Raw genomic sequence first — 25315 nt, forward strand, 5'->3', positions numbered from 1 at the left:
GACATCGTACTGTAGTGCTTTCACTGGGAAGTGCAAAATATGGTTGACCTCTGAAAGAGAGGAAAATGAATTTGTGGGAGCCTAAAAGATCAGTAGGACTAGAGGTCCTATCTTGATTCATTTTTCCATTGCAAATTCAGATGTTATCACTTTTGCTAATAACTTTTTGGGAAGTAGTGAATTGGATGTTGACTAAGATGCTGTAAAATATGAGCTATTAGATTTAGTGCAAGGCACAGGCTACCCTGTGGTGACTGTTATTATAAATTAGTACTTATTCCAGTTGTTTGAATTTTGTCTTTCCTCTGAACAGCTTAAGGAAATAATGCCACAGCAGATATTATTAACTGCATCAGCTATTATCCCTTTCTGATTTTATTGTAGTGCTGAACACTACATATGTTACACTTTAAAACATGCTTTACAAGACCTATGATTATTGTAAGAATTAGAGATGATCATTCTTGCTTTTTTTTTGCTGAAGTACTAATACAGATTTGAGGAACACTAGACCTTTATTGCATACAAGAAAATTGCACCTAACATTTAAATGAAATTTTTTTTAGTGGATTTACTGGAAAGTCTACAAGAATTCAGTTTAATCGACTCAGTCCAAGCCTATTTCTGATTCTTATTATCTTTGTCTAGTAAGAGCAACTTGGATCAGTATTTTAAAGTGTATGTTTGAAGAGTGTGCATTCAAATTATAAAATTCTGAACCCAATACTTAAGAATGTATTTTCACTTTGCTGGCTGATCTCTTCAATGCTGAAAGAATCAGGACTTAGTAAGAGATCCAGATTCCCAGAATATTATCCTGATATACTGAGAATTGACTAGTTGTATTCTTTCAATTTTCTAGTTGCCAAAACACAACAGAATTTTACTTCCTTCAGTTTTCTAGTTTTCTCTCCTGCAAAACTTAGCAATGTGTAAAGTAGGACAGTGGGATGTAATGTCTTTATGTGTAAACTTACTCAGATAACTGTATCATAACCTACTTTCAAGATGAAAAATTAATTTCTATAAGTAGTGAAGCTTTCATTTGGTGGCTGCTAGATTTCAATTGGCATTTCTTAAATGAGTGCATGTTCTCATTTGAAAGTCCAGGGTCTGCAGAAATTTTTCATGCTTTGGAGTAACTGATTCTGCAAGTAGCGTGGAACGAGCTTGTTGGCCGCTATACAGAGGGCAGAGCAAAGCTTTCCCTGTCTGGAGCTGTATTGGGACATTTAAAGCTGTAGCTGGTTTGATTCATCCTAACATTGTGTGTGGCTAATGTGTTAATTAGCCAGCTGTTCCTCTCTTCTGCAGGAGATATCATGCATGTGCCTTTGACTGGAAGCATTTGAGAATGTGTGCTACCATCTTGGGCTGGGTGACTCCTGGTCTTGCAGGCTGAAACACTCCCTCCTCCTTTTCCTCTTGCAGCACTTTGTGTGGAAAATATTAATGATGTTAACATGTTTCAGTACAGAATGGTTGGGTTTTTCAAACTATCTTAGAGGAGAGGAATGATGTGAATTATATAGAATGAATTATATAGGATCATAGAATATCCAGAGTTGGAAGGGACCACAAAGGTCACAGAGTCCAACTGCTGGCCCTGCACAGCACCATCCCCAGGAGTCACACCATGTGCATGAGAGCATTGTCCAAATGCTTCTTGAGCTCTGTCAGGCTTGGTGCTGTAATCACTTCCCTGGGAAGCCTTTTCCTCTGGGTGAAGAACCTTTCCCTATATCCAACCTGAATCTCCCCGGTACAACTTCAGGCCGTTCCCTCGGATCCTGTCAGTGGCCACCAGACAGAAGATATTGGTGCTGCCCCTCCTCTTCCCCTCACAAGGAAGTTGTAATTGCAATGAGGTCTCTCCTCAGCCTCCTCTTTTCCAGCTGAACAGACCAAGTGACCCCAAAACAGTGATCCTTCTGCAGGTACTTCTAGGTGCTGTCTAGATCAGCCCTAGGGTATATATTTAGGCTGATCTCATGGAAAAGATGTTCCACCTACTCTCCCTTCTGAAGAATATTAGTAGGAAATGTCGAAAAGTAGTTTTGAGTACAAGTGTTACAGGCAATTTTTTTTGTGGGTTTTTTTTTAACCATTTTCTGGGCTTAAATTTGAGAATCATCAGGCTTATCTGCACATTGTTTCTTCATTGAATTTCTGTATTCTGAACTTCTGGAATAACTCCTGAAATAAGAGTAGGCCTGAGATTTTCAGCTCTTCTTCAGTTTTTCCAATACTGCCAGAAGGGCTGAAAATTAAAGCCAGGAGGCCAGAAGAAATTCTCAAATGTGTATGCATGGGTGGGTCAGCTCCGTTGTAATTTGTTAAATAATTATAAAAAAGTTAGATGACAAAGTATTTGGAGTAGTATTGTGTAAAGGTTACATCATTCTTGCAAAAATTGGGTGTTGTATTTCAGAAAGTTCCTTTAAAAAGGATAAAGAGACATTTGACTTTGAATCTCCATTGTTTGTAATATCCTCTTTCAGTATGAAAATATTTTCCGTTCCCATCAGTTTTGCCGTTTTTTTTATTTGGCAAACATGAATATTTTTCCTGAACTGTGAGTAGAATGCAAAATTGTTATTTTTGTTGGCTTGCAGACATTGTAGCTTCCCCTCCAATAAGACTGGCAGATTTATTTTTAGCGTTCCTGTACCAATACATCTTATGCAGTTATTTAGTGAAAGTAGATTAGACAATCCCAAAGAATAAGTTTGGCTTAGGCCTTGCTTGCAAGATTTGGGGGTGAGCTGTATGTGACAGAGAATAGGTTCTTTCTATCTGTGAATATGCAGTAAGTTTTACTCCATGGTTACACAGCTATCTGCTTAGTGCTCTTGGCTGTCTCCATCTCCCTCTAATCCAGCTCCAAAGGGACTACTTCTGACATTCCAAACTGCTGAGCAGCTTTCCGACAGCTGCTATTGAAATCTGAATAAAAACAAAACTGTTTTCTTTGCCTTCCCTCCCAAATGGGGATCAGGTGAAAACAGCCAATTTCTTGTGTGTGCCAACTCTACCCCAGTGCTGCACTGCCAGTGCTGGGGCGGTCACCTCTGATGTGCTTCAAACCCTGAGAGTTGGAGTTGCACTTTAGAGAGGATGAATAAGTTGTGGGCTTTCAGTTTTAAGGGCTGGAAATGTGAGTCCTGTGCACAGAGGGAACTGCTTGGCACTGTGGGTGAGGTGGTCCAAGATAAACAGCAATCATTTGTGACCCCACCACCATGGTTCTGGACCTTTAAACTCTAGCATTCAATCTACAGGAAAACTGTCTTAGGTGTTTCAAGTATTTAATAAGCTAAGTGTTAACTTTTCTGTTCCTGGTAATTCAGTTATCCAGGTAGAAGATTAGACACACTGTAAAATGTGTGTTTAGAATGTGAAAAAGAAATGAAATGAAAGACTGCAAGTTGAAGAAGATTAGAATTAGTCTTTTTTTAGTTGAGAGGGTTTTTTTCAAGAATTCTGGGAAGCAGCTATTTCCTTTCTAATGAAACATCTACAGAATGTTTATGATTCTTCTAGAGTGCAGTTTATTTTTTGTGCTTGTTGCTTACTGATATTTCTGGAAATGTCATCTTTCTTCTCTCCACATTCTTCACTGGGGTTGCTTAAGGGAGACTTCTGTAATGGCTAGGGGAAAATCTTTCTTGAGAAAGAGAACACATTGAACCTATTGTTCCATCTCTCCGATTTATTGATTCTTCCAGTGCATGATGTGTAATGATGATGTTCTCAAGTTTCTGCTTGTAAAAATAGTTTCAATAACGTGTTTAAAAAATCTTATGGAAATTCTGGTTGTACTTTGTAACACCGGGACTGTTTGTATTTCCTCAGGAAGATGATGGTATGCCAAAATTTTGGTCACACTTAAGAAGATTCCATTTTCTAGGTTACAATGCTGTATAGCCATGTACTAATTTCATTGGATTTCTTAATTCCATAAAAATACTTTTATAGGTGGAATTTTAATAAACAATATGGCCAGAGAGATTTAAAAGAGGAAAAAGTGAGGGAGAAGGAGAATAAATATTCTGCATTTTTGTATGCATTGGCAAATGACCATGGGGAATGACCTTGAGCGTGCTGAATTAATCATTCTCCTTTTCTGAAACTTTGCATCTGTAAGAAAGCCACTCACTTGGTATAAAAGAAATTTGCCTCCTTGCAACAGAATGATACAGATGGGAGTCCACAGACTGTTCAAGGGCTCTGGACATGAGCTATTTCACAGAATCACAGAGAGGTTACTAAGGGAGGCAAGGAGTTCATTGAACTAGTTTAAAGCTGGCTGCTATTTTCATTTTGTTTAACTGTCTGGTTCTACAGTATGTGGATCTCAAACAATTGGCTTCCTATTTGATTAACTTTTAAAAAAGTATATGACATCTCAAGCTTGAAACTACAATCCAGTCTTACAGCCATTTCTTCATAAAGCCACATATTCTAAAATTGGAAAACTCTACTGAGCATGCAGTTCTCATGTCCAAGTACTTGTGCATGTAGTTTTTGGATAGAAGGATAATTGGAATATTCAAAGGTGAATGAGCACAGAATCTGTTTGCTTGGAGGAAGACAAGGAATTAGAGTTTAGCCTTTCCTGGTGTTGCTTCCTAGAAGGCTCTGCAGAATTCTTCATATTTTATTTTTTAAGTTGAAAATAAATTTTTAGTTACTGAAGTTACATTTGCTCTCTTTGATTGAAAAAGATGAGTAAACTGTGCAAGACTGCAGTTCAGGAGAGGTCATTCCTGCAGGCAGACAGACAAAGGCAGCAGGTCCATACCTGCCATGGGAAGATGCATGCTCAATCATGGGAAATTGTTAAAGGCAGGTGAGCAGGAGGGGTCTGGATACAGCAGATGCCTGATAGACTGACAGGGAATGTGACAACAGGTACAGTGACTGCCTTGAAGCAGGTTCACCTTCTGGCCTGCACCACTTCGGCTTCTCAAAGTCAGATTTGGTAACTCTTCCTTCCATCTGCATCTAAACCTGTGAAAATTGGAACATGCAAAGGCAAAAAGAGATCAGTCTTTGACTCTTACTATATGGTATACTACCTGCAACAGTTTCTGATTAGAGAATCTGTGAATTTAAAACAACTTGGAATATGTCCCAGTCCTACTGATTTCTATTGTTATGAGGGGTTTTGTGCTTATATAATATGATCATGTCTATTCCACAGACACTGACCATTTATTGGAGAAAAATGTAGAAATACTGAATAGTAATTATAGCTTCTTCACTTCCTAAAAGTGAAAACTGAGGAGTGAAGGTAATATTTTACAGTAACCTAGCAGTAGATGTGCAGTTTTGGCTTGGATCCATTTTCTTTTGCAGAATCTTAACTGAGCACTTTGCATATAATTACACTGTCATCCTGGAGGAGAGTGTTTCAGGCAGAAAAGAGAAAAAAGTTCTCCTTCACCCTTTTGTTTGCTCAGAAAAAGCACTTAAAAGAGTAACTGCTGGAGAGACAGAAGATGGAGGAGAGGCTTTTGGAAGGCAAGTGTCTACATGAGTAGGAAAGTTGTTGCAAGGTTTCTCTTATGGTGACTTGTTCATGGTGTTAAGCACATTCTTCAGTTTTAATAACAAATACAGAGAACAACAGGGGTTTGTTCTCCAGGTGTGGAGGGGATTTGTTTAGTTCTATTTTATTTGCTGAGCTCACTCTTGAGATACAGTAAATACCTCAGTATGTACTTTAACTACTGGTGACACGTCTTTGCATCCACTTAAATAATGGTGAACTTGTTGGCAACCAGTACTTCCTGTAGTGTAGACAGTACTTGTATGGATGAGTGAATGTTTACTTTTTGGAATTCTCCATTTTGCTTGCTCTTGTCAGGAATACAACTTGTGGGATTCATTTTTCGTCCACAGCCTTGCTTCTCTCTACTCTGTGCTCCAGAGGGCATCAAATATTGTAGTTTTATGGCAGAATGTTGGTAGTTGGTTCCTGCCAAAGGTGAAACAAAGGCCAACATGAATGTAAAAGAAGTAAAAAGAGTAAAACTGTGCAAGAGCCCAAGTGAGCAGAATGTTTTGGGGAAATGTGGGAGAAGTGGACTGACTGTAACTACAAAATAGTAAAAATTAAGACTTTAGTCTTCATGTTTTTCAGCTTTCACACACAGGCTGCCCCTTACTGCCTTTTTACCACATGGCAAGAACAGTAATAAATGCTAAGCTGGAAGGTGATACATAAAGTTGATTTCCTGCCATTCTATGCCCCGAAGTGTAAAAGTACCAGAGATGCATGTTCCATAAAAGCAGCTCTGAATTTACAGCAATAACAGGAACCTGTTTGCCTGCTTGTGGACAGCAGTGCATCAGAACACTGCAAATACCAACTTAGGCAATGCCAATTTTTTTTAACTGGAATTCCCAGCATTCTGAATATAAATAGAACTAAAATGTCACACAGTAATGACTCCTCTGCTCTTGCCAACTCATAGTAGACAAGTGGGGGAAGAATCTGTTTTTGATAGCAAGGTGTGTGTCTATCTACCCAGGAGTTGCATTGAACTTCCCTTCAGTCTGTTGCTGAAAATGTCCAAGAACAGCTGGATTGTGTAACAACAGCTGCTGCTTATTGAGCAGTGAGATCCCTCCCACAGAACTGCACAGGGCTTTGCCAAGTGTCAGCCCATGGGGCTGGAGTTTGGGATTTGATGCATCTCTGGGTGGGTTTTTACTGGCAGTTGTTCTGATGTGCTTGCGCAGCCCAGTCTGAGCAGGAGAAGGATGCGTGGGAAAGACACAGAGCAGGCACACAGCGGGAGCTGGGGAAGAGAGGGGCAGAGCTCCCATTTAGCACCACATCTTCAACACCTGTGAGCTTGGTCTTGACAGACATCAGAGTTTAGCAAAGTGGTTTTCTCTTCAAGTATGAAATGGCTTCTGCTTTTGACATGTGTCCCTCCAAATACCTCTGCATCCTGCACTTGCAATCATACCTTCAATTGAATTAACAGCAGTGCATTCAACTGAGTGAATGGGGACTACTAAAAAAAATAAAATTGAAAACCTTGCCCTTGACACCTGTCGTTTTTCCACCTTCACTTGCATTGTGATCTGCCTGAGACATTGATAAAAGCCCTACCTTATTTCCTTCCTCAGATGCGGGTATAAAAAAAAGTAATTGAAAAATAAAATGTGTGGCAATTCCAATTTATTGACTATTTTTATCATGAGAACTCTGAGGGTGGCAGAACCACCATGTTCAAACTGCTAAGCTGCATAAGATGACCTTCAGATTTTGACATTTACAGTTAGATGTGGGGTACCTGGGGTTGGGGGAAGAGTGAATTAAAAAAATAAGTCACTACTGTACATATCAGACTTCATATGGAACAATGGTGAAATTATAGGCATTGGGAAGAAAAAATGGTTAAGGGATATATAGGCATGCTATGAAGGAAGATGAATGTGAGTGTTTTACCATTTTATTAAACATGGTGGGTTTTGCTGGGTTTCCACTAAAATGTCTTTAATTGAACTCTGGCATTTAAGATGATGTTCCCAGTAATGTTTCCAGGAATTTTATAAAGGTAAATTTTCTGTTCTTTGTCTTGAGACTTATGGAAGCTTAGGAAAAAATTATAATATCTAAATAGATTTATATGTAAATTATAGTATATATCTAAATAATTCCCCAAATAACACAAAATGCAAGAAGTTAAAAATAAATGAGAAACCACTTGTGTATATAAACTTATGTATATGTTGTAAAGCATTTTAAAAGAATTTTTAATGTTTAACACTTGAAATGCCCATTACAAACAGCAAGCAGCAGTTGGGAAGGCTATGCAGTTGTAATGTAGTTTTAAATATTAGTTTCAAACCCATTTCCCATAAATGTTCTTAGTAGATCTGCAAAATATTGATTTTGCTATCCCAAGGTGGTTGTGGTGGGGTTTTTTTGGTTTTGTTTTTTATTTTTTTTAAAGATTAAGAGGTGAAGGTGTAATGGAGGTGCAATTTCTTTTCCACAAAGTTTCCACTTTAGTAGTCATTTTTCACTGTATCATTTATAATGAACAGCACATGAGCAATTACATATTATTATGCTGGCATTTAATTTTTTAATTGGAAAGACATAAAATCTTTTTTAATCCATAATTACTGTTTTTCAGTATAATGTTCTATTGAAATTTTCAAGCATTATAAAATTCCTTCTTCATTACAATTACAGCTTTGGTAGTAGGCCCTGCAAAATAGAATTAGATTGAATATTTAACAGAGGACTTTGTATTCTTCTAGTTGTGAAAAGACAGCATTAATGAATTTTTTCATCAAATCTCAAACCTAATCTCTCAGTGGTCAATCCGAAGCAGTGACTGCCCCAGGAGACCATAAATGTTTTGATGTACCCTGATGTTATACACTATATAAATATCTATCTAGGGAGAGAGAGTTATTATATATCCCTAATGTTACATATTCAGTACTTATTTAAATAATAAGAATGCTAAAAAGAAGGAGAAAAGAAAGAAGAACCTGAAACAAGGATAAGCTTTTTGCTGTATATTGTACCATAAAGTCCCCATCAGTATTTCACCACTCAGTAGTGGATATCTATACAGGCCATTTGAATGAGAGATCATGTAAAAAATAACACTTTTTAGATGCAAATTGTTGATTTATTATTTTGTGGACATAATCAGTTAAACTATTAAATATGTAAGCATGTAAATAAGCAGTATGAATGTAAAACTAGAAAATTTAAAATACAGAAACGTTCTGTTATCTCATAGCAATCAAGCCTCCCAGCAACAAAAAGAACAGAAACAAGAGTCGAACTTAACTACTGAAAAGTGCTGAGTGCTACTTGTATACAGTTTATGAAGTGCAATCAAGACAAAAGTCACAGAGGAGTGGTGGTCCAAGCTCCCTGTGCCTTTCATCAAGAGTAATTGTGAGCACGGGCACAGGGGGAGGGTTGACTCCGGGAGAATGGGGGTGGTGGCTTCAGCCACAGGTGTGCAGGCACCTGACTGCGGGCGGTGATGCTTCCCAGAGCCCTGCTGGTGGTGCAGGACTGATGGCAGCAGCCCGGGCTGCTGCTCAATCACTGAGCATCAGCTGTGCTGCCTTTTAACTCACCGCTGTCCTTCAGGTGCTTGGAATTCCTCTAAGGATGGGGGGAAAACTTAACAGCACAGGCATATGCAGAGTAAATGTAAATGACAACAAGGTGTGTCAAAGGCAAATACTGCCTGCTGCCAGGGCCCTGCTGTCACAATGGAGTTAGAAATGTGTGTAGGAAGAGAAATGCAGTGGCAATGCATTAGGAACCCAGAGTGTCTTCTATATTGGAGTGTTAGCCTAAAATTCTCTTTAAAAAGAGGAAGACTTTTACCTTCTTGATACTCCTATGATGAATAAGAAACTAGATACTTTGCTTGTAAAACATGGAGTGGGTAGCAAAATAAGGAGGGTAAATGGCAAGAACAAACTGCTGCAGAGGGAAACAAAAACTTATGTTATTCTCTAACTTTTTAAAATAGCAGCCCTATTAACACACTGTTGTATTGTAAATTATAAAAAATAAATACAGAAGGATGGTAGGAAATGGCAAAAGCAATACTCGAGCTAGCTAAGCAAAATTATTACCTTCCAATAAGAAGAGATTACAATTCAGACATTCCAAAAATGAAAATATTTTTCTTTTGCTGCACTGAACTGCAGCAGGCTGAGAAAATATTAGAAATAGAGATTTCTTTCATTAAAACAGAACTTCTCTGGTATGTAGTATAATATTATTATTCTCAAGAATGACCTGGTCTGATTTGTCTCATAATCCTCTGTTTACATGTAGCAAGCAATACCTATAGATACTGCAGAGGTTCATCATGGTGGGGTGGTGCACAGCTTGGAAACTGCTCTCCCTGCAAAAGTCATGGCTTCTTTTTAACAGGACCATTTGGACTTGCACATTTAAATCACAGAAGCCTAGAGACTGGAAAACTGAAATAAGGAAACTGTAGTCTCCTTATCTTCGGTGAGTTCATGCCGGATTCTGTGGCGCCAGTGCCATACTAAACATCTGTTACTTTGATTCCTCTGTTTAAATAGATTGGATTAGAAGGGGAGAAAAACCATCATATCCTCCCCCTCACCGTTCTGTCCAAAGCTTAGTTACTAAGAAGACAAATCTTATTTATTTCCTGTCAGAAAAGGCTTCACTGACATGGAGTATTCGATTTTTTTGGAGGCTGGTTCTGACTCCGTTTTCAGCTACATTAAGATATAAGATCTGATTATTGTAAATTACATGCAGGTAGGCTGCATGTAAGTTCCTCTGTAAATCTGTATTAATGCCATTGATTTGGATGGGCTTCACTGTATTAACTGGAATTAGAGCAGGTGAACTGAAACCAGGATCTGTTTAAATTTGTGCTGTTTAGATCTAGGGAACACTTTGTTCGGTATTGTAGCTGCAGGAGATAAGTACTGTTCTGAGAAGCAGCAGAGAATATCCACTGAAGGTCTCTGTATGCTCTTAAACCTAAAGGCAAAACATTATGATTGTTAAATCCATGGTTCTTTCAAATGCTGTGCTTATATCAAGAGGACTATTTGCATGTTGATGTAAGATGGAAACAGTATCTTTTGTGTAACACCAAGAAGTATTCTTGATCCCTACTGCAAGTATTAAAAAACTACTTCCAGCAAATTCTAACAACTCATCCTATGCTCAGAGTCCACCAGAATAACAAACTACCAATCCAAGACCTGAGAGATAAGATCTCTCCAGTGGAACTCAGGGAAATTCTGTCAAATTTTGACCATTTTTTTTCTTTTAAGATCAAAAAGTTTTTTCAAATTTGCACAAACCTTTGCACACTTGGGCTAAAGCTGGTGCAAAACCTGAGATGAAAAGAATGGGAGAGAGATGGAAATTTCTGCTCTTTAAATTAGAAAACAAATTAGTGGCTTTAACAGGGGAGATTAGAAAACATGTTTGTTGTGAATCCCAAGCATTATAGTATGAGCAACACTTCCCACTAGTGCACACCCATGCCACACCTTTCAGGCTTTGGTTCAAAGTCCGTGTTTTGAGCAGATGGTTCTGGGTGTCCGCATCCACTGTTCAATCAGCGGTGTGCCAAAGGCTTGGAATCACACAAATGAGGAATTCGTGTCACCCAGCAGCCTTCAATGCTGCAAGTGCTTTAAAAAAGGAGAGTGTAGCTTATTTGTTGTTGTCATCCTCCCAATTCCCAAACAAGTCCATATGACAAAGAATTCTCAGCCTGGCTGCCAGATTGGTTACTGCAGTGAGCTCAGATCTGCTAAGCTGTTCCACCAAATGTAAGTGTGTGCAGGGATGTGTGTGCAGATATGGTGGTGACACCAAGAGTGGAAAATGCCTTGAGATGGTCTTCCTCTCTGGTGCTGAACAGCTTCAGAAAACAGTAATGTTGTTCTAACACTTGATGCCGTTTTTTGGGCTTTTTAAATGATACAGGAGACTGAGGCTGCCCTGTTGAAAGTAACTAGTACTTGTTATTGGCAGGGAGAACGATCCATTTTCATGTATTCATATTCTACCTATCGATTCATACTGACTCTGCTCATGTATCTGCTCATGGTCCCTAGGTTTATCATTAATTTGACATCCAGCTCTGCATCAGATGTTACCACATACTCATCTTCATTCTTTGGTGAATGTTTCCATTTCCAGTATTTCTTCTGCACTTTGTCAGCTGTTGTTTTGACCTGTCTTGAGAGCAGAAATCCATGAGAGACTTCTGGTTTGTGCATGTGTTTGTAACAGACTTGAACAGTTTTCAAGAACTGGGATAGAGAGAGAGTTAAAGGAGAGGAATTAATTCACTGAGCATTTCCTGCAGGCTCTTCCAAGGGATTTCAGCTGTCTTTCACATGCAGTTTAGAACAGCTGTGGTCTGACTGAAGATCACTACTTCCCTATTCTAAATTTAAAGACCGTAGATAGTAGGAAGTGTGATGAGGGGGACCCTTTTGGATAAGCAATATAGATTATTGCAATGTTTTACTATAATTGGTTTATCGTGTTTCTCCATACAGCTTTCTATTCTGTTTCTGTGAGTTCTGGTTTGCATCCAGAGGTCATTTCAAACATTTGGAGAAATTTCTTTGCTTAAATGATACATTATAGGCTGAAAGTGTCAGTACTAATCACAGAGCATTTATTTCAATGTTTATTTAGTTCTACAGTATTTTAAACTTGTACAGAGATCCCCCATTGGTCACAGGCTGCTAGGTGTCCAGTGGAATAAATTGCAAAGACATGGAAAATCAACATTTTGAAGTTTCAAGTATGAATATTGAAATTGGTACAGAAACTTACATTTTTGTGGCTTGAATTACATTTTCAGTATTCCATACAGTACATGTCTTGATTTGGATGGCTTGATAGACTCATCCAGACTGAGCAGCTGTCTTTCCTAGACCAGACTTAGCCAGCTTCTCACTGGCAAACTTAAAAACCACTTATTTCATGCAATTTACAGGACAATTTAAATTGGTTTTCATAGCAATTAATTTCAACCCGAGTTTTGCCTGTAATTTGAGATCTCTGCCAATGACCTTACATCAAACAAAATTGGTGATTCAAACTTGATTGGGCTTTTTTTGGCATATAAATTGCAGTGTAAGCTACTACAACTTGTTGTTTGCTAATGAAATATCTGTGCAGCTCACTGTAGCCTTGTGCTTCTCAAATTCAAGCAGGGTGATAATCCATAAACTGCATTTACCCCTGGACTGGGGTGTGTGAGGGCCAGCTTGGCAGCCCCATTATGACAGAGAGTAGAAATCTGAAGTGTGTTGACCTAGTTCTCATTAAGTTTTTATCTGATAAAACATTTTGCCTTCCCCACATCAAGGGAAAAGAGCACATGCTGAAATTTCAGTGAGGTCATGGAGCAGATCAGCCTAAATCACATCCACCACTTGTTTGGGACTTTTGTTTGTTGTTGTTTGGAGGGGTTGTTTGCTTTTTTAAGAATCATGTTTATCATCACACAATTTTGGAGATAAGTTTGTACCCTCCATTAATTCAGTAATGAGAAAAACCTTAAAAATTCTGGAATTCTTCAAGTTATATCCACATTTAAGTAACAAGCTGATAATCAACAAGATTTAAATCAACTTTTAAGAGTGTAACAAAAGTTTGTCTTTTTCCTTTGGGGAATCTGTGCATGTGCCTATCTAGTGCTTTCTGTTGCAGAAATGTCAGAAAATGCAGGAGAAAACTCCTGAGATATGAGGTTTTCATTAGAAGTGTATTCCTTTCTCTGTGTTTCCTTCCAATCTCTGTGAAATATTTTTGTTTCAATTGTAGAAGTCACTTTAAGCATATGTGGTTAGATCTGTTTCCTAAGGTATGCATGCTAAAATCTAGAGGAGTATGTTAAGTTTATCCTGGAAATTTATCAGCCTATACAAAACTAAATTAAACTTCAGTAAGTTTATCTTCACTAAGGACAAACCTCACCCTGGGCTCTGGACTGAGTGTTGAAAGGGATAAGCAGAGCAGCACTGGCTGGAGATCTGCACTGTTGGCCCGAACTCATATATCCACATTATCCACACACACCTGCTCAGGTAGTGTGTCACTGCAACATTTACTCTTTCCTTCCCCCTTCCCTTGTTTTTCCCTTAATTCAATCTCCTAGCTGAGAGAAGACTGAGACTAAAAAAATAAACCAAATGCCAACAAGAGAGAAAAAACAGTGCTCTGCCAGGGCTGGCTGTAGGAAAGGGATGGCAACCATCCAGAAGCAAAGATGAAAGTCTCAAAGCAAGAAGAAAGCTGAAAGAACCAGCTGGATAAAAGGAAACACGTGAACAGAAAATGCAAGTGTGACACTAAGCCAAGGACCAAGCAGGTGAACCCTTGTCTTAAACTAATGCTTTTAATGTGTGTCTTAATGCATGGTGGTGTTTGAACTCTACTTAGAGGCAGCACATGTGTGCTAGTGAACAGTTTATGCCAGGTGTCAGTGCAGAATGAAAAGATAGAAATAGAACAATGTGTATTGCACAGCCTCTCAAAAACAAACCAACCCCCACCTCCCATCAATAAAAAACCAAATGTAGGTCAATCTTGCAGTAGCTGATTATTGTCTTTATTCCCCTCACTTGTAGTATCACTTTTATGTTTAAGTAAAACTAGCAATTAGTACATAAAGATTCTTTACTGTTTTGTATTATGCTACTAGGGTACCAGGAATATGCAGAAATGGTTTTTAGGGGAGGAAAAAACCTAATTTTTGTGAGTAGAGTCACCATCAGCACCTTGATTGTGCATTACCGTGTTTTTGATTCAGCTCTTCTGCAGTTTTAAAATCAACTCATGTTGACCCCTGTAATTTCACACAATCATTTTAAACAAAAGGACTGCATGTTTGAAAGTCTCATTAAACATTTTATTTAGGATTATAGATTATCCAAAGAACTGTCAGCCAAATGTAAAAAGCATTGGTTTCAGGATAATTCATAGACTGTGGTAATACAGATATATTCCAAAAATACAGTGTACTTACACCGGTATCACTTCATGTTAATATGGTTTACTTAGTTCCTTCTTGGTCTGTTCTTTTGCCACAGTACTTTTCCAAATAAGAGGAGGGTGTAAAAATGCTCCTGCTTTTAACTGTAGTCCATCAAAACCTACTTTTTCAGATACAATCTGTGTATTTATTACAGGTGATAGTAGATCTAATGGATTCACTGTTTGAAACTGAAACAACTAATGCCAGCTGGGTTTTCTTAAGTCTAAATAATACTAGTCTAAGATAAGCTGACACTTCAAGTGACACGGTCTTTTTAAAAACTGTTTTGTAAATCTTTCTGGGAAGGCAAGAAAACCATATTAAGGTTACTTATCTTGCATTCATGAATCTTTAGACATATGCATGTAAGTTATTAGTTGCAGTACTTCACTTGCAGAGCAAAGGGATCAGAGATCCTTCCCCTGTCCTTTGCCATTTTCACCAGTTTTGCTCTTTGGTATTTCTTAAAACTCCTTACTCAGAACTATATATGTATTATATATATAGTCTATATATAATAATACATATTATGAACCTGGAGGTCAGAGTTCTCACTCTTCAAAGAAAAATTATTAATTCAAGCATTTGACTTGTTTGTGCTAGACAGGTCTTACACTGATCGAAAGCCAAGACACTGGTGAGGATATTCAAGTGTGGTTTCCATGCAGTTTACCAGTGTGCTGCTTTAACATCACATATATGTCATCTAACAAGTGGCAGCAACAGCTTTTTCATTTAAATGCTGAACTCAAAGCAAAACCACCAGCAGAGAAACTGAGCATGTTTGACTAGCTCTTATCCTCTCTATCAACCTAAAAGCTACTGCAACTTTTTGTATCTGCTCTTTCTAAGAACAAATTACTTCTTCTGCATTCTGTTTGTGATCCATCACTTGTTTCTACAAACATGCTTTTAGGACCAAGACACCACATTAGTTGTACTGCAACACAACAAGTACTGTGGTACAAGGCTGGCATTCTTATAATCTACAGCCCTTATTTATGAGCTACTAAAATACGGAATATTTCATCTGCCAGTAAATCTGTCAAGTTCCTCTATATCGTGCTATTTACACTGCAAACATACCAAGTCTTCATCCTAGAAAGAAGCCTGGGTTCGTTAATTAAGGACCAAATAATAAGAACTGCCAACACCCAGACTGAGGAGAGCTGAAATCTCATTTTTATCTGAAATGACACAGTAAACCAATGAACTGTTGATAAAAGTTTTATTTTTTTTTCCAATGGAAAGCAGGTAAACTCAAAAAATAATTTAGTCAGTGAGTAGTTTTTCTGTAAGTATCAGTAAACAGTTTAGTTCTTATTAAAAGGGCTATACAAATAGTCATTTAAAAGACATTAATTCAAAGCCATCAAAAAGGGAGGAAATGACCTTTCACATTAATCCCATTTGGGCTTTGCTGTTTTTCTGTGACAAATATGGATATAGGTTACCAATACAAAACCAGAAACAGCTCTCTGAGCAACAAACTCCTCCTTTCTTCGGAAGTTGATTGTGTAGAGATGCTAATAGAGAGCAACTGCTGCAAAAATCTTTGTTTTTAAAAAAAAGTCTTCTGGCTGTTGACCTTCATGCCCCAACATCAGAGACTGTAGCTGGGTATCTGTAGCAATACAGTTTGTTGTCTGCTCCTCCACTCAGTAACAACTGATGAAAGAAGGAAACTGGGATTAATATCACAATTAAGCAAAGTAAGTACACAAAAGTTAAGGACTCAATTTTTCTTTCCTTTTTAAAAGGTAGTAGTGAATAATGAACTGTTAATGCATGACTAAAACCCAGAATCAAGGTGCAGAAGCAACTTTGTCCCTTACTCTCCTATTAAAATTAAAAGTGAAATTTTTGTAGAGAAGTTGCTTAAGCTTTTCCTGACTTTTACTGAGAATCTTGAACATTCACAGAATGGGGTTTTTTGGTAATTTTAAATACGTGTGTACCACAACAGTAGCAGAACAGCTTGCTATAGAGGATTATATAGTTTCCCCCTTCTACATGTACTGACTGCCATGCCCCAGCTGTTCCTTCATGCTGCTGCTTTAGTCCCAATGGCAGACAGCAGTACTGTGGAACATGTGTTTTCTGAGTAAGATGCAGTGCTGTTCTTGTCTCTCCTAGTTTGGAACATCAATATAATGCTCAGTTAATGCTACAGGGCTTCAGCTCCCACCATGGCCCTTTGCAGAGTGTGGGGACACACAAAGTGACACCACCCAGACAGCACAACTACAACTGCCTATTCTCTTCTAGCTTTGAGCATAAGGAAACAATCCATGACTGCTTTTAGCTCCGTTCTTAAACACCATGCATATAAATCGAGTAACTTGCTCTTCAGATTCTTACCCCTGCTTCTGTCCAGTCCACACACAAAACCTTGTCTTCATGAGCAGCCAAGTCATACAGAGGAGCTTTGCAACTGGTGAAAAACAGGTTTGAAGTTAGGTGAGCAATCACAAACAACAACTGGTCCCAGGAAGAAATGCTATCACAGTGCTATCAAACAGATGTGGTCAAGCAGTTACAAACACTTTGAGAGTACAGACATCGACCATGTCTGTACTCCTCTGCTTTCTCCAGAGCCGATCACATTGGTATTATCCTCTCCTACATCCCCAAAGAGAAAAGCAGCAACATTTTTCATCTGCTTGCAAACAACTTTGAGACTGAAATTCAATCAGTTGTTAGGAAGAATTTGTTATAATTTCCTTCTTCCACATGTAGATGCTGCTCAGCTGTGTGTGTTTTCCAGCCCTCTGGTAGACTACAAGTATTTTTCTTCCTTTCATTATATGGTTGACTTCCAAAACCTAGAGGATTTTCACAAATGTCACAGGGGTTTCCAATGAATGTCTCTGACTGCTTTTGCCATTTCATGAGGGGTAGCTCACCCTGTAAGCTTACATGCCTTTGAACAGCAAGAAACACAGGTTTATTTTACCTCCTTGTGTCCCAAAGCTTCACAATGTTGTCCAGAGAACCAGAGATCAGCTGATGCTCGTGGGTAGGTGACCACTTCACAGATGTCACCCAGCCTGTGTGAGAAGTCAGAGACAGGAGAACCAAGGAGCCATCTGAATAGAAAGAGGAAAAAAGACAGATGCTGAACCCAGCACTTTTAAGATGTGCACAAAATCCAGTGTGATTGCAGTTCAAGTTAAGTGAACTTTATTTAAAGTGAACAAAACTGTAAGCCACACAAGTTCTGGGGAAGAAAAAAACCCAAAGAAACAAACCCAACCAAACAAAAAAGAAACCCACTCCAAACCCCTCAAAATGTATTTTCTTGTCACTAAACTTTCTTTTTAAAGAAAGAACAAAGATGTGTTCAAGGCCAGGCTGGGTAGTGCTCTGAGCAATCTGCTCTAGTGGAAGGAGGCCCTGCCCAGGGCAGGAGGGTTGGAACTAGATGATCTTTAAGGTCCCTTCCAACCCAGACCATTCTATGAAATGTGTTTATGAAAATAAATCTGGTATAGGCTCAGTCATAATATCCACAATTCCATCTGTTTATGATACACAGTACCATGTCCAAGTGACTACTATTTCACTTTAATGATTATCAGACTAGCCTAAGTCTGAACCTTACCAAAAAAAATTTTGTTCTGCAACTGCACAGTTGCACATTTATTAGTAAGTTTAAAAATAAAGGAAAACCTAAGCCCAGTTAGATTTCTAAATTATTAGGTAAGAAATTAAAACGAGTCTTGCACCAGAATACAGAAAATAGATGTAACCTTTGTATTTAATAAAAGCCCCAAAGGGCTAGTTTCAAGCAGAGGGACCAGAAGAGTTTGTGAGATGTCTCTCAACAGGACAAAGTTCTGATTTTGAAGAACTAAAGAGACCATGCATGTTTTAGCTCACCTTTGCTGCGAGGATCCCATAGTCTGATATGTCTGTCAGTGCTCCCTGATGCAAGACGTCGACACAGGGGTGAGTAGGAGACAGAATTAAACACTTTGTTTCCTGTCTGTCAGTAAAGAAAATAATAACTGTAAGAGAGGAGCTACAATTTTACACAGCTTTTTTTTTTTTCTGTGAGCTGGACTGCAGCTGAATCTACAGACAGAGTACAATGATCTCACCAAAGTTGATTTGAGATCTCCAGTCTCAGCATCCCAGAGTTTAATGGTGTGGTCCCATGATGCGCTGCAAATTTCTTCAGCATCTGACCACAGCACAGAGGAGATGGCTTCTGTGTGGCCAGAGAGGGTTGCCAGGGGAGTCTAGAATTTAATGGTGACAGATTTGAGTGAGTTATCATCAAAAAAATCTATTATTTCAACAAATGAAAATGTCCGATTATCCTGAGACATACCAGCAGAAATTTTAAAGTCAGCTTTAGCAAAGAGAAATTATTCATTGTGGCTACACTTCTAAAGAAAAATCCTGGACAAACCTGGAGTTCATCTTACCCTTGTTAGTCCCAGCTGTTCAGTTTTCTGCTTTTTCCGTGGTCTGTTAGCTGCTTCTTCCATTTCATCCTCCTCATCTGTAGGTACTGTGACAAAAGACAGGCAGACTTGAGCTAGAGGTTTTTGAATTCCATCTCCATGTAAGTAATTAAACAAATCCCTGTATCTGTGGTGCCTACAACCATCATGCAGGTGATAACCAGATCTAAAATCATGTAATTAACCAAACCAGTAACTCAGCACAGTGATGTATAGCCCTACAAACTTACATCTTACCTGCAGACCAGATCTTTAACATCTTATCCCAGGATCCACTGCAGAACTGTATGAATAGAAACATTTTGTTAAATGTTGATCCAGAGAGACCTTGGAAGAGATTATTCTTTTTACTTTCTTTGTAGGAAAAATATCTACAAAATATCTATTTCCTTCAACACTAAAACGTTTACTTTAACCTGTCGGATAGTGAGTCGAGCTGGGAGCACTGACTCCACCTTTGGTGGGAGTGCTCATAACTGTTGAATTCCTGGGTGAAGGGAAAGAACCTCTTCACCACCTGCTTTTTCCAAGTACTCTGGAAATTTTTTTCCCACCACAACCACCGCAAAAATGTAGGTCAAATTTGAAAATATTTATTATAGCACAAAATTAGCATGCATTTAAAGTAAAATATACTTTAAAATTTAACTTGTTTTCCAAACTAAATGATTCTGTGATTCTAAAGCTTAGCACTGATATAACACACCTAATTCTAAATAACCACCACTTATAACAAGACTGGAAAATTATCAGTGTGTCATAAAATCATGATGATGAATACCCATGCAGGGACAAAAAGAGGATTTTTGAGGTACAGGCTGCTAAATCCCAAATCACAAAGGTTCCTTTCCAGGAGGAGTCACTCACTTTGGTTCTTGTACAATCAACAGCCACAGACTCGACACTGCCAGCATGTCCCCTGCAGCAGTGAAGGGCTTTCACTTTGTTTTTCTCCACGTTCCACTCCCAGAGCAGGACAGTTTGGTCCATGGAAGCGCTGAGTAACAGGCACGATAAACTATCTGAGGTAGAAAAAAGTTACACTCACGCCCAGCTCAGCTTTCCAAAGTCTTTATAAATAATTATTCTAATCCTAGAAGAAATAGCAGATAGACAGAAACTCGTATGTATTTCAGTCTACAACATGTTACCCTGCAAGTACAATTAATATAACTATATACACCAGTATTTGCAAATGGAGACTGCAAGGTGGATAGACAACAACCATCTTAAAGTAACTATATTCATTACTGTTAAAGAAGTATTTTATGCACACCATGACTTCATTTCTGACACCACTGATAGAGACTGAAATAATTACATTTAGATAATTAAATATTTGTGGTTAAGGAATGCCAGCATTTCTCCCCAAGTAAATCAAACTACTACTATGTCCCTGCTATATATACTGACCTTGCTTCACCCACGCCACATCCTTCACCACTTCTGTATGCCCAGCTATTGTCATGATGGATTTTCCTTCCACAGACCAGATCCGAGCAGTCTGATCGTAGCAGCCAGTTAATATCCTACAGGGTACAGCATTTTAAGCATCATTGTCTTTAAGACCAACAAATGTTTTTATGAAATAAAGCCTCAACCAGAAACTTGGAAAAATATTAGCACAATGCTGTTTTAAAAAAATAGCTTGAAAGAGTAAAAAAATCTTTTTGCTACGGAGCAAAGCTTCATTAAAGCCTTGCAACTGGGAGGCCAGGAGTACAGGCCAGAAAAACAAGCAGTGAGAATACTGCATGTTCTGGTAGGTGAGACCTGAGTGGACTTATATTATTTACATAATTTAAAACTTTATTTGTTGTTTGTAGTATGTTGCCAGAGGTTCTCAAAGCATTTTCAAACCTCTACTTAATATATAAACATCACCTAGTTGATTGGAAAATGAATGTGAAAACACAGTAGAAAAAGACAATTATGGCTCTCTGGCTTTTTTTAAGGAAAATCTCTGCAGAAAGGTATGCTATTCTATTTGTTGCTAATGGGCGTCACATTGGAAGTCATGGGTTTAAGCAAAAAAGAGAGATGAGGAAAACTTGCTTTCCTTTAAGAGAAAGGATACTAAACAGCATTTCTTTTGTTCATTTGTATAAGCAGTATCTCCTGTTCAGTGTCTCTAGCTGTTTTCTACCTGTGTTAAAGTCACTGTCAGTGAACTGCTTACAAAAGCAAGTAGCTGAGTGACTTGACAGTTTAAAAAAAAAAGAAACAAAGCAAAGAGGAGAGAAAAACCCAGCCAAGGGATTATTAAAGAGAGAACAGCACTCCATTTAACACCATGGAGGAACACGAATAAGCAAGACAAAACTTAGAATTAGCTTAGTGTGGTACCATTCTTCAGTGGCTTGAACAGAACTGATCCAGTCATCATGGAAGATGCATTCTTCTGGCTGAGGGGCCATGTATTTCTCCACGTACTCTATTTCCACCACTTCTTCCTGAGCTCACAGACAAAATACTTATTTAGTGATGTAGTGTGGTTTTTTTAATCAATAACAGTAAAATTTAACTGTAGTGTGGTACAAATATGCAAGTTTATTGAGCAAAGGTCTTGGTATCCACGTCACATCAGTAGAACTAAAGTATTTCGAAAAAAAAGTGTGAATTATATTGCTTTCCATATTTTTATCAAATTACTATTAATAGCAAGCTGGAAGCAAAACCAAGTGATTTCACTCTTCTTACATTCCTCTTCTTCTATATTTACTAGTACAAAACTAAAGTGTCTAAAACACTTTGCAACATTTTCTAGAGGTAATATTAATCTTCCCCATTATCCCCCACCATAAGAGACAAAAATATATATTAATGATGAACTGAGTAAGACAAGAATTTCCCCTCTGAACTGTATACAGACAACAGATTGGATAACTATGTTCCTTGCACTGCCCTGTCTCTAATCACTCTAATCACACTCATAATGGATTCAAAAATACATGGAATTCTCCTGGAAAAGTGGTCAGACAAGAAATAAAACTGAACAAGCAAATCTACCTAGCTGACAGTGCAATACCTAAATCAGATTGAAGTAAACTGGCTAAGTCTGTTCTACTGTCCTAGAAGGGGAGAAACTGAGTATGACTTACTGTGGAAATATTTTCCATTTCCATGTGTGTGACCAACGGCAATCGCAAGAACTGGCCATTGATAAGGAAGTCAAATTCCACATACTTGTGATCCGCTGAAACGAATCAGGGAAAAATCAACGTTCAGGTGTCACTATTTATTTGATACCATCACAAATGGCATCATTTTGAGACCGGTTCAGGAAACTGGAGCCAGGAAGAGGTTAAAAAAAGACCCAAACATAAATAACCCTCCCCAAAACAAGAACAAAAGCCCAAAACAAATGACAACAAGAACCAAAAACTCAACCCCTTGCTTTCTTCTCCCAGTTTTAAGGGGGCAGCCCATTACTTCCACAGGATTATTTAAGTTAAGAGGAAGGAAAATTTGCTGTTGGGGTTCAAAGAGCTGTTTGCCTCTTACTGTATTTTCTTTGTAGCTATGCATAATCAAACCCCAGTGGTGCTTCCTGACTGTTCTGTATGGATCTTGCCACTTGTTACCACCAGCTAGAGCCCTGTATTTGTGGCAGCAGTAGGAAAATCCTAAGAATTTTTGGTTCATATTTCTCCCTTTGTAATGGCATAAATGACAAAGGCCCTGCATTTTGGCAGAAGCACTGCACTGTGCATTCGTTTTCTATTCCAGATTGTTTGCAATTTCATGGGTCAAAAGCAACTTGCAAAAGCCTCAAGAAGCAGGGTATGATACCACTGACCCAGTTTCTTATGGAAAATGGGATTTTCCAACAACATTGCACAAGTGCCTTTCCCCAGATAATCTTTCAAGTCAGTCAGCCCATTTCAGCACTGATAGAATGGCTGACGTTTTATTAAAGGCTGTCATAAAACCCAAACCTTTGGTTTCATTAGATCTTGTGCCAGGTTTTGGGAACGCTTCCATTCCCATCTGCTGTGGCAGCCTGGCCTGTGGCGCCGGGCACACACAGTATTCCAGCCTTCGGAGCATTTCTCCTGGGAATGCCCAGCAGCCCCAGTACCCGCAGCGCTTCAGATCAAGTTCCAGGAGTGCCTTACTATAGGCAGCCAGGCCAAAACAGCGGGGCAGGGCCGGCTCGGGCTGTCGCCGTCCCCGCCGAGGGCCTGCGGGTGCCGCCCGGCTGTGACAGCCCACGCGGGGCCGGGCCCGGCCCGGCCGCACACGAGGGACGCCGGGCTCCGAGGGGCCGCCCCCGCCGCGAGACCTACCGTGCCCTGCCGCCAGCAGCTTGTTGATGAGGTGGCTGAGGTCGGTGGTCTCGGAGGCCGCGGGCACCGAGAAGGGCACATCCTCCACGGCGAACCTGCGGGCACAGCGCGCCGTTACCGCTACTGCGCCACCCGCTCCCGATCCCACCCTCGGCCCGGGAGGGAGGGGAGGCCCCTCACCTGCGGTTCTCGGTGCGGAACCGCGCCGTGAGCTGCGCCATCGCCGCCGCCGCTGCTGTCGCCGATACCGGCACCGACCACGTGTCGCGACGCGCCCCGGCCGAGCCCCCCGCGGGACCGCGCACCGCCCGCGTGCCGCGCGCCCGCCGCGCTCCCGAGAGGCCGCGCGCCGCCGCCTTCCCGGCGCCCCCCGCGCGCCCCCGCCCCGCTCCGCGCTGAGGGCGGGCGCGCGTGCGCGGAGCGGAGGCGCGCATGGCGGCGCGGCTGCGGGAGCCGAGCGCAGGTGGAGTAACGCGCCTCCGGCATTTCCCCCCGGGCCGCCGGGACGTGGCCCCGGCCGGCGCGTTCCGCCGCCCCTGCCGCGGGGCTGTGGCGCCGACGGGCGCGACGGGCGCGGGCTGAGGCGCCCTCCGCGCTCCTCAGAGAGCGGGCGGTGCGTTCCGGGAGTCCCTCGCTGGTGCCGGAGCGGCTCCTGTGCCGGCTCCTGAGGGGGGCCGCCCGCGCTGCCCGGCTGTGCCCGAGCGGGGCAGTGCCTCGTGGGGCGCCCAGGGTCGCTGGAGTGGCGCTCTCCGCGTGGAGTCACTCGGGTTGTGTTTCTCCGCGTGTCAAGCGACACACCCACAATAAACTGCCTACTAGAAGTAATAAACCCAACGCGCGGTGGACTTTAAAAGAAGCTGTAAGTGAGTTTGGTGTTTTGGGAGAAGGCTGCTTGTGTGAGGAGCTGCTGTTGTGCTTGCGTTGTACACACTTTTTTTTTTTTCCCCCCCACCTGTTTGACAGTCCTTCCTGGCCTCAGGGGATCAGTTGGGATTTCCCTGGGTGGTGACTCCCCTGTTGGGGCGGGCGGGTGTTGAATGTTGCTGTTTCGTGAGACTCTGAAATCTCATCTATTTCTTAAGCATGCTTCAAAGACCTGACATTGTTTGTCAGTGAAATTGACACAGGTGCATTGAAATTGACACAGGTCTAGAAAAAAATGGCTTGAGAAACCTTATAAGTGGGAGTGCCCAGATCTTCTGTGTATTCTTAACCGCATCTGCCTCCTCTTCCATGATAGAGATAACGCTAAATCTCAAACCTGGTGCAAGTTAGCAAAGTTAAGTGTAACTCCTTTACTGGAGAGTATCACTCTGCCCTAATTTCCTCCCTGATATGTTTTACTGTAATTCATGCTCTTGTGAATTTATGCCACTGTGGATGGTTGTAGAGAAATGCCCTCAGAGGGAGCTCTTGCAGAGAGTGTGTTTTCATAGTAGTAAGCTGTGCAATTATCTTAAGTCTTCTTATAAAACCTCTGAGACATTTCACAGAAGACCCAAAAGAGATTGATGGTGAAGCATTCAACTGTATGTATGTGCTGTTAAGTATAACCAACACCCTGCATGGTGTGCTCATGGTGGTTACTTGTGTTCGCCTGCGCTAGCAGTTTCTGTGCCTGCTTGCTCTCTTTGTAGAGGTGAACCAAGGACAACAATGGCCATAGATTTCCCTTTATTTTGAGGAAAGTTCTTCCCAAATGGAGTCAGGGTGAAGGAAGTTGACCTGTGGCGTTAAAATACGCTAACCCATGATTTGGAAATGGCCCTTGAGTGCTTTAGTCGGGAAGCAGCCTGTAAAGTGGTTTGGGTGGAGTTGTGTTAAAGCTAAATCTGAGGTATAGAGAGCTGCTTGTGTGCTCTGAGGATGCAGCTCTTGCTCCTACTTTATACTGACATTAAACTTCCACATTTCTCCTTCAGCCCACTGTTAAATGTGTAATACAGCAGTGGGAATTTTTGTGGTGCTCACTTAGTGTTTA

General features: G+C 40.3%; 2 protein-coding genes across 23 annotated transcripts in view; one reads left to right on the top strand and one right to left on the bottom strand.

The window, feature by feature from the left end:
* Window positions 1–15784: 15784 nt before the first annotated feature.
* Window positions 15785–23708, bottom strand: WDR12 (WD repeat domain 12). The gene is made up of 13 exons (XM_032114978.1): window positions 23515–23708; window positions 23335–23429; window positions 22147–22241; window positions 21392–21498; window positions 20459–20574; window positions 19913–20067; window positions 19283–19328; window positions 19007–19092; window positions 18677–18817; window positions 18456–18561; window positions 17530–17662; window positions 16935–17007; window positions 15785–16241 (listed from the first exon to the last, which is right to left on the bottom strand). Exons 1-13 carry the CDS (start codon window positions 23553–23555, stop codon window positions 16164–16166), a joined length of 1272 nt encoding a protein of 423 aa, XP_031970869.1. The 5' UTR covers window positions 23556–23708; the 3' UTR covers window positions 15785–16163.
* Window positions 23709–23747: 39 nt separating this feature from the next.
* The window catches only part of CARF (calcium responsive transcription factor), a 38957-nt gene continuing 37389 nt past the window's right edge, over window positions 23748–25315 (top strand). For 20 of the 22 annotated variants that reach the window (XR_004241156.1, XR_004241158.1, XR_004241161.1 and 17 more), the window contains exon 1: window positions 23748–23797. Coding sequence is in view for 1 of the 22 variants with exons in the window: in XM_032114100.1 (XP_031969991.1) it covers window positions 23767–23797 (31 nt within the window). In the remaining 21 variants the exon portion in view is untranslated. Of the gene's footprint in view, window positions 23798–23864; window positions 24194–25315 lie in introns of those variants that run through there. The other 2 variants (XR_004241180.1, XR_004241175.1) reach the window with 1 other exon arrangement.

The sequence above is a fragment of the Corvus moneduloides genome, chromosome 7, assembly GCF_009650955.1.
Source record: "Corvus moneduloides isolate bCorMon1 chromosome 7, bCorMon1.pri, whole genome shotgun sequence".
Lineage (NCBI taxonomy): Eukaryota > Metazoa > Chordata > Aves > Passeriformes > Corvidae > Corvus > Corvus moneduloides.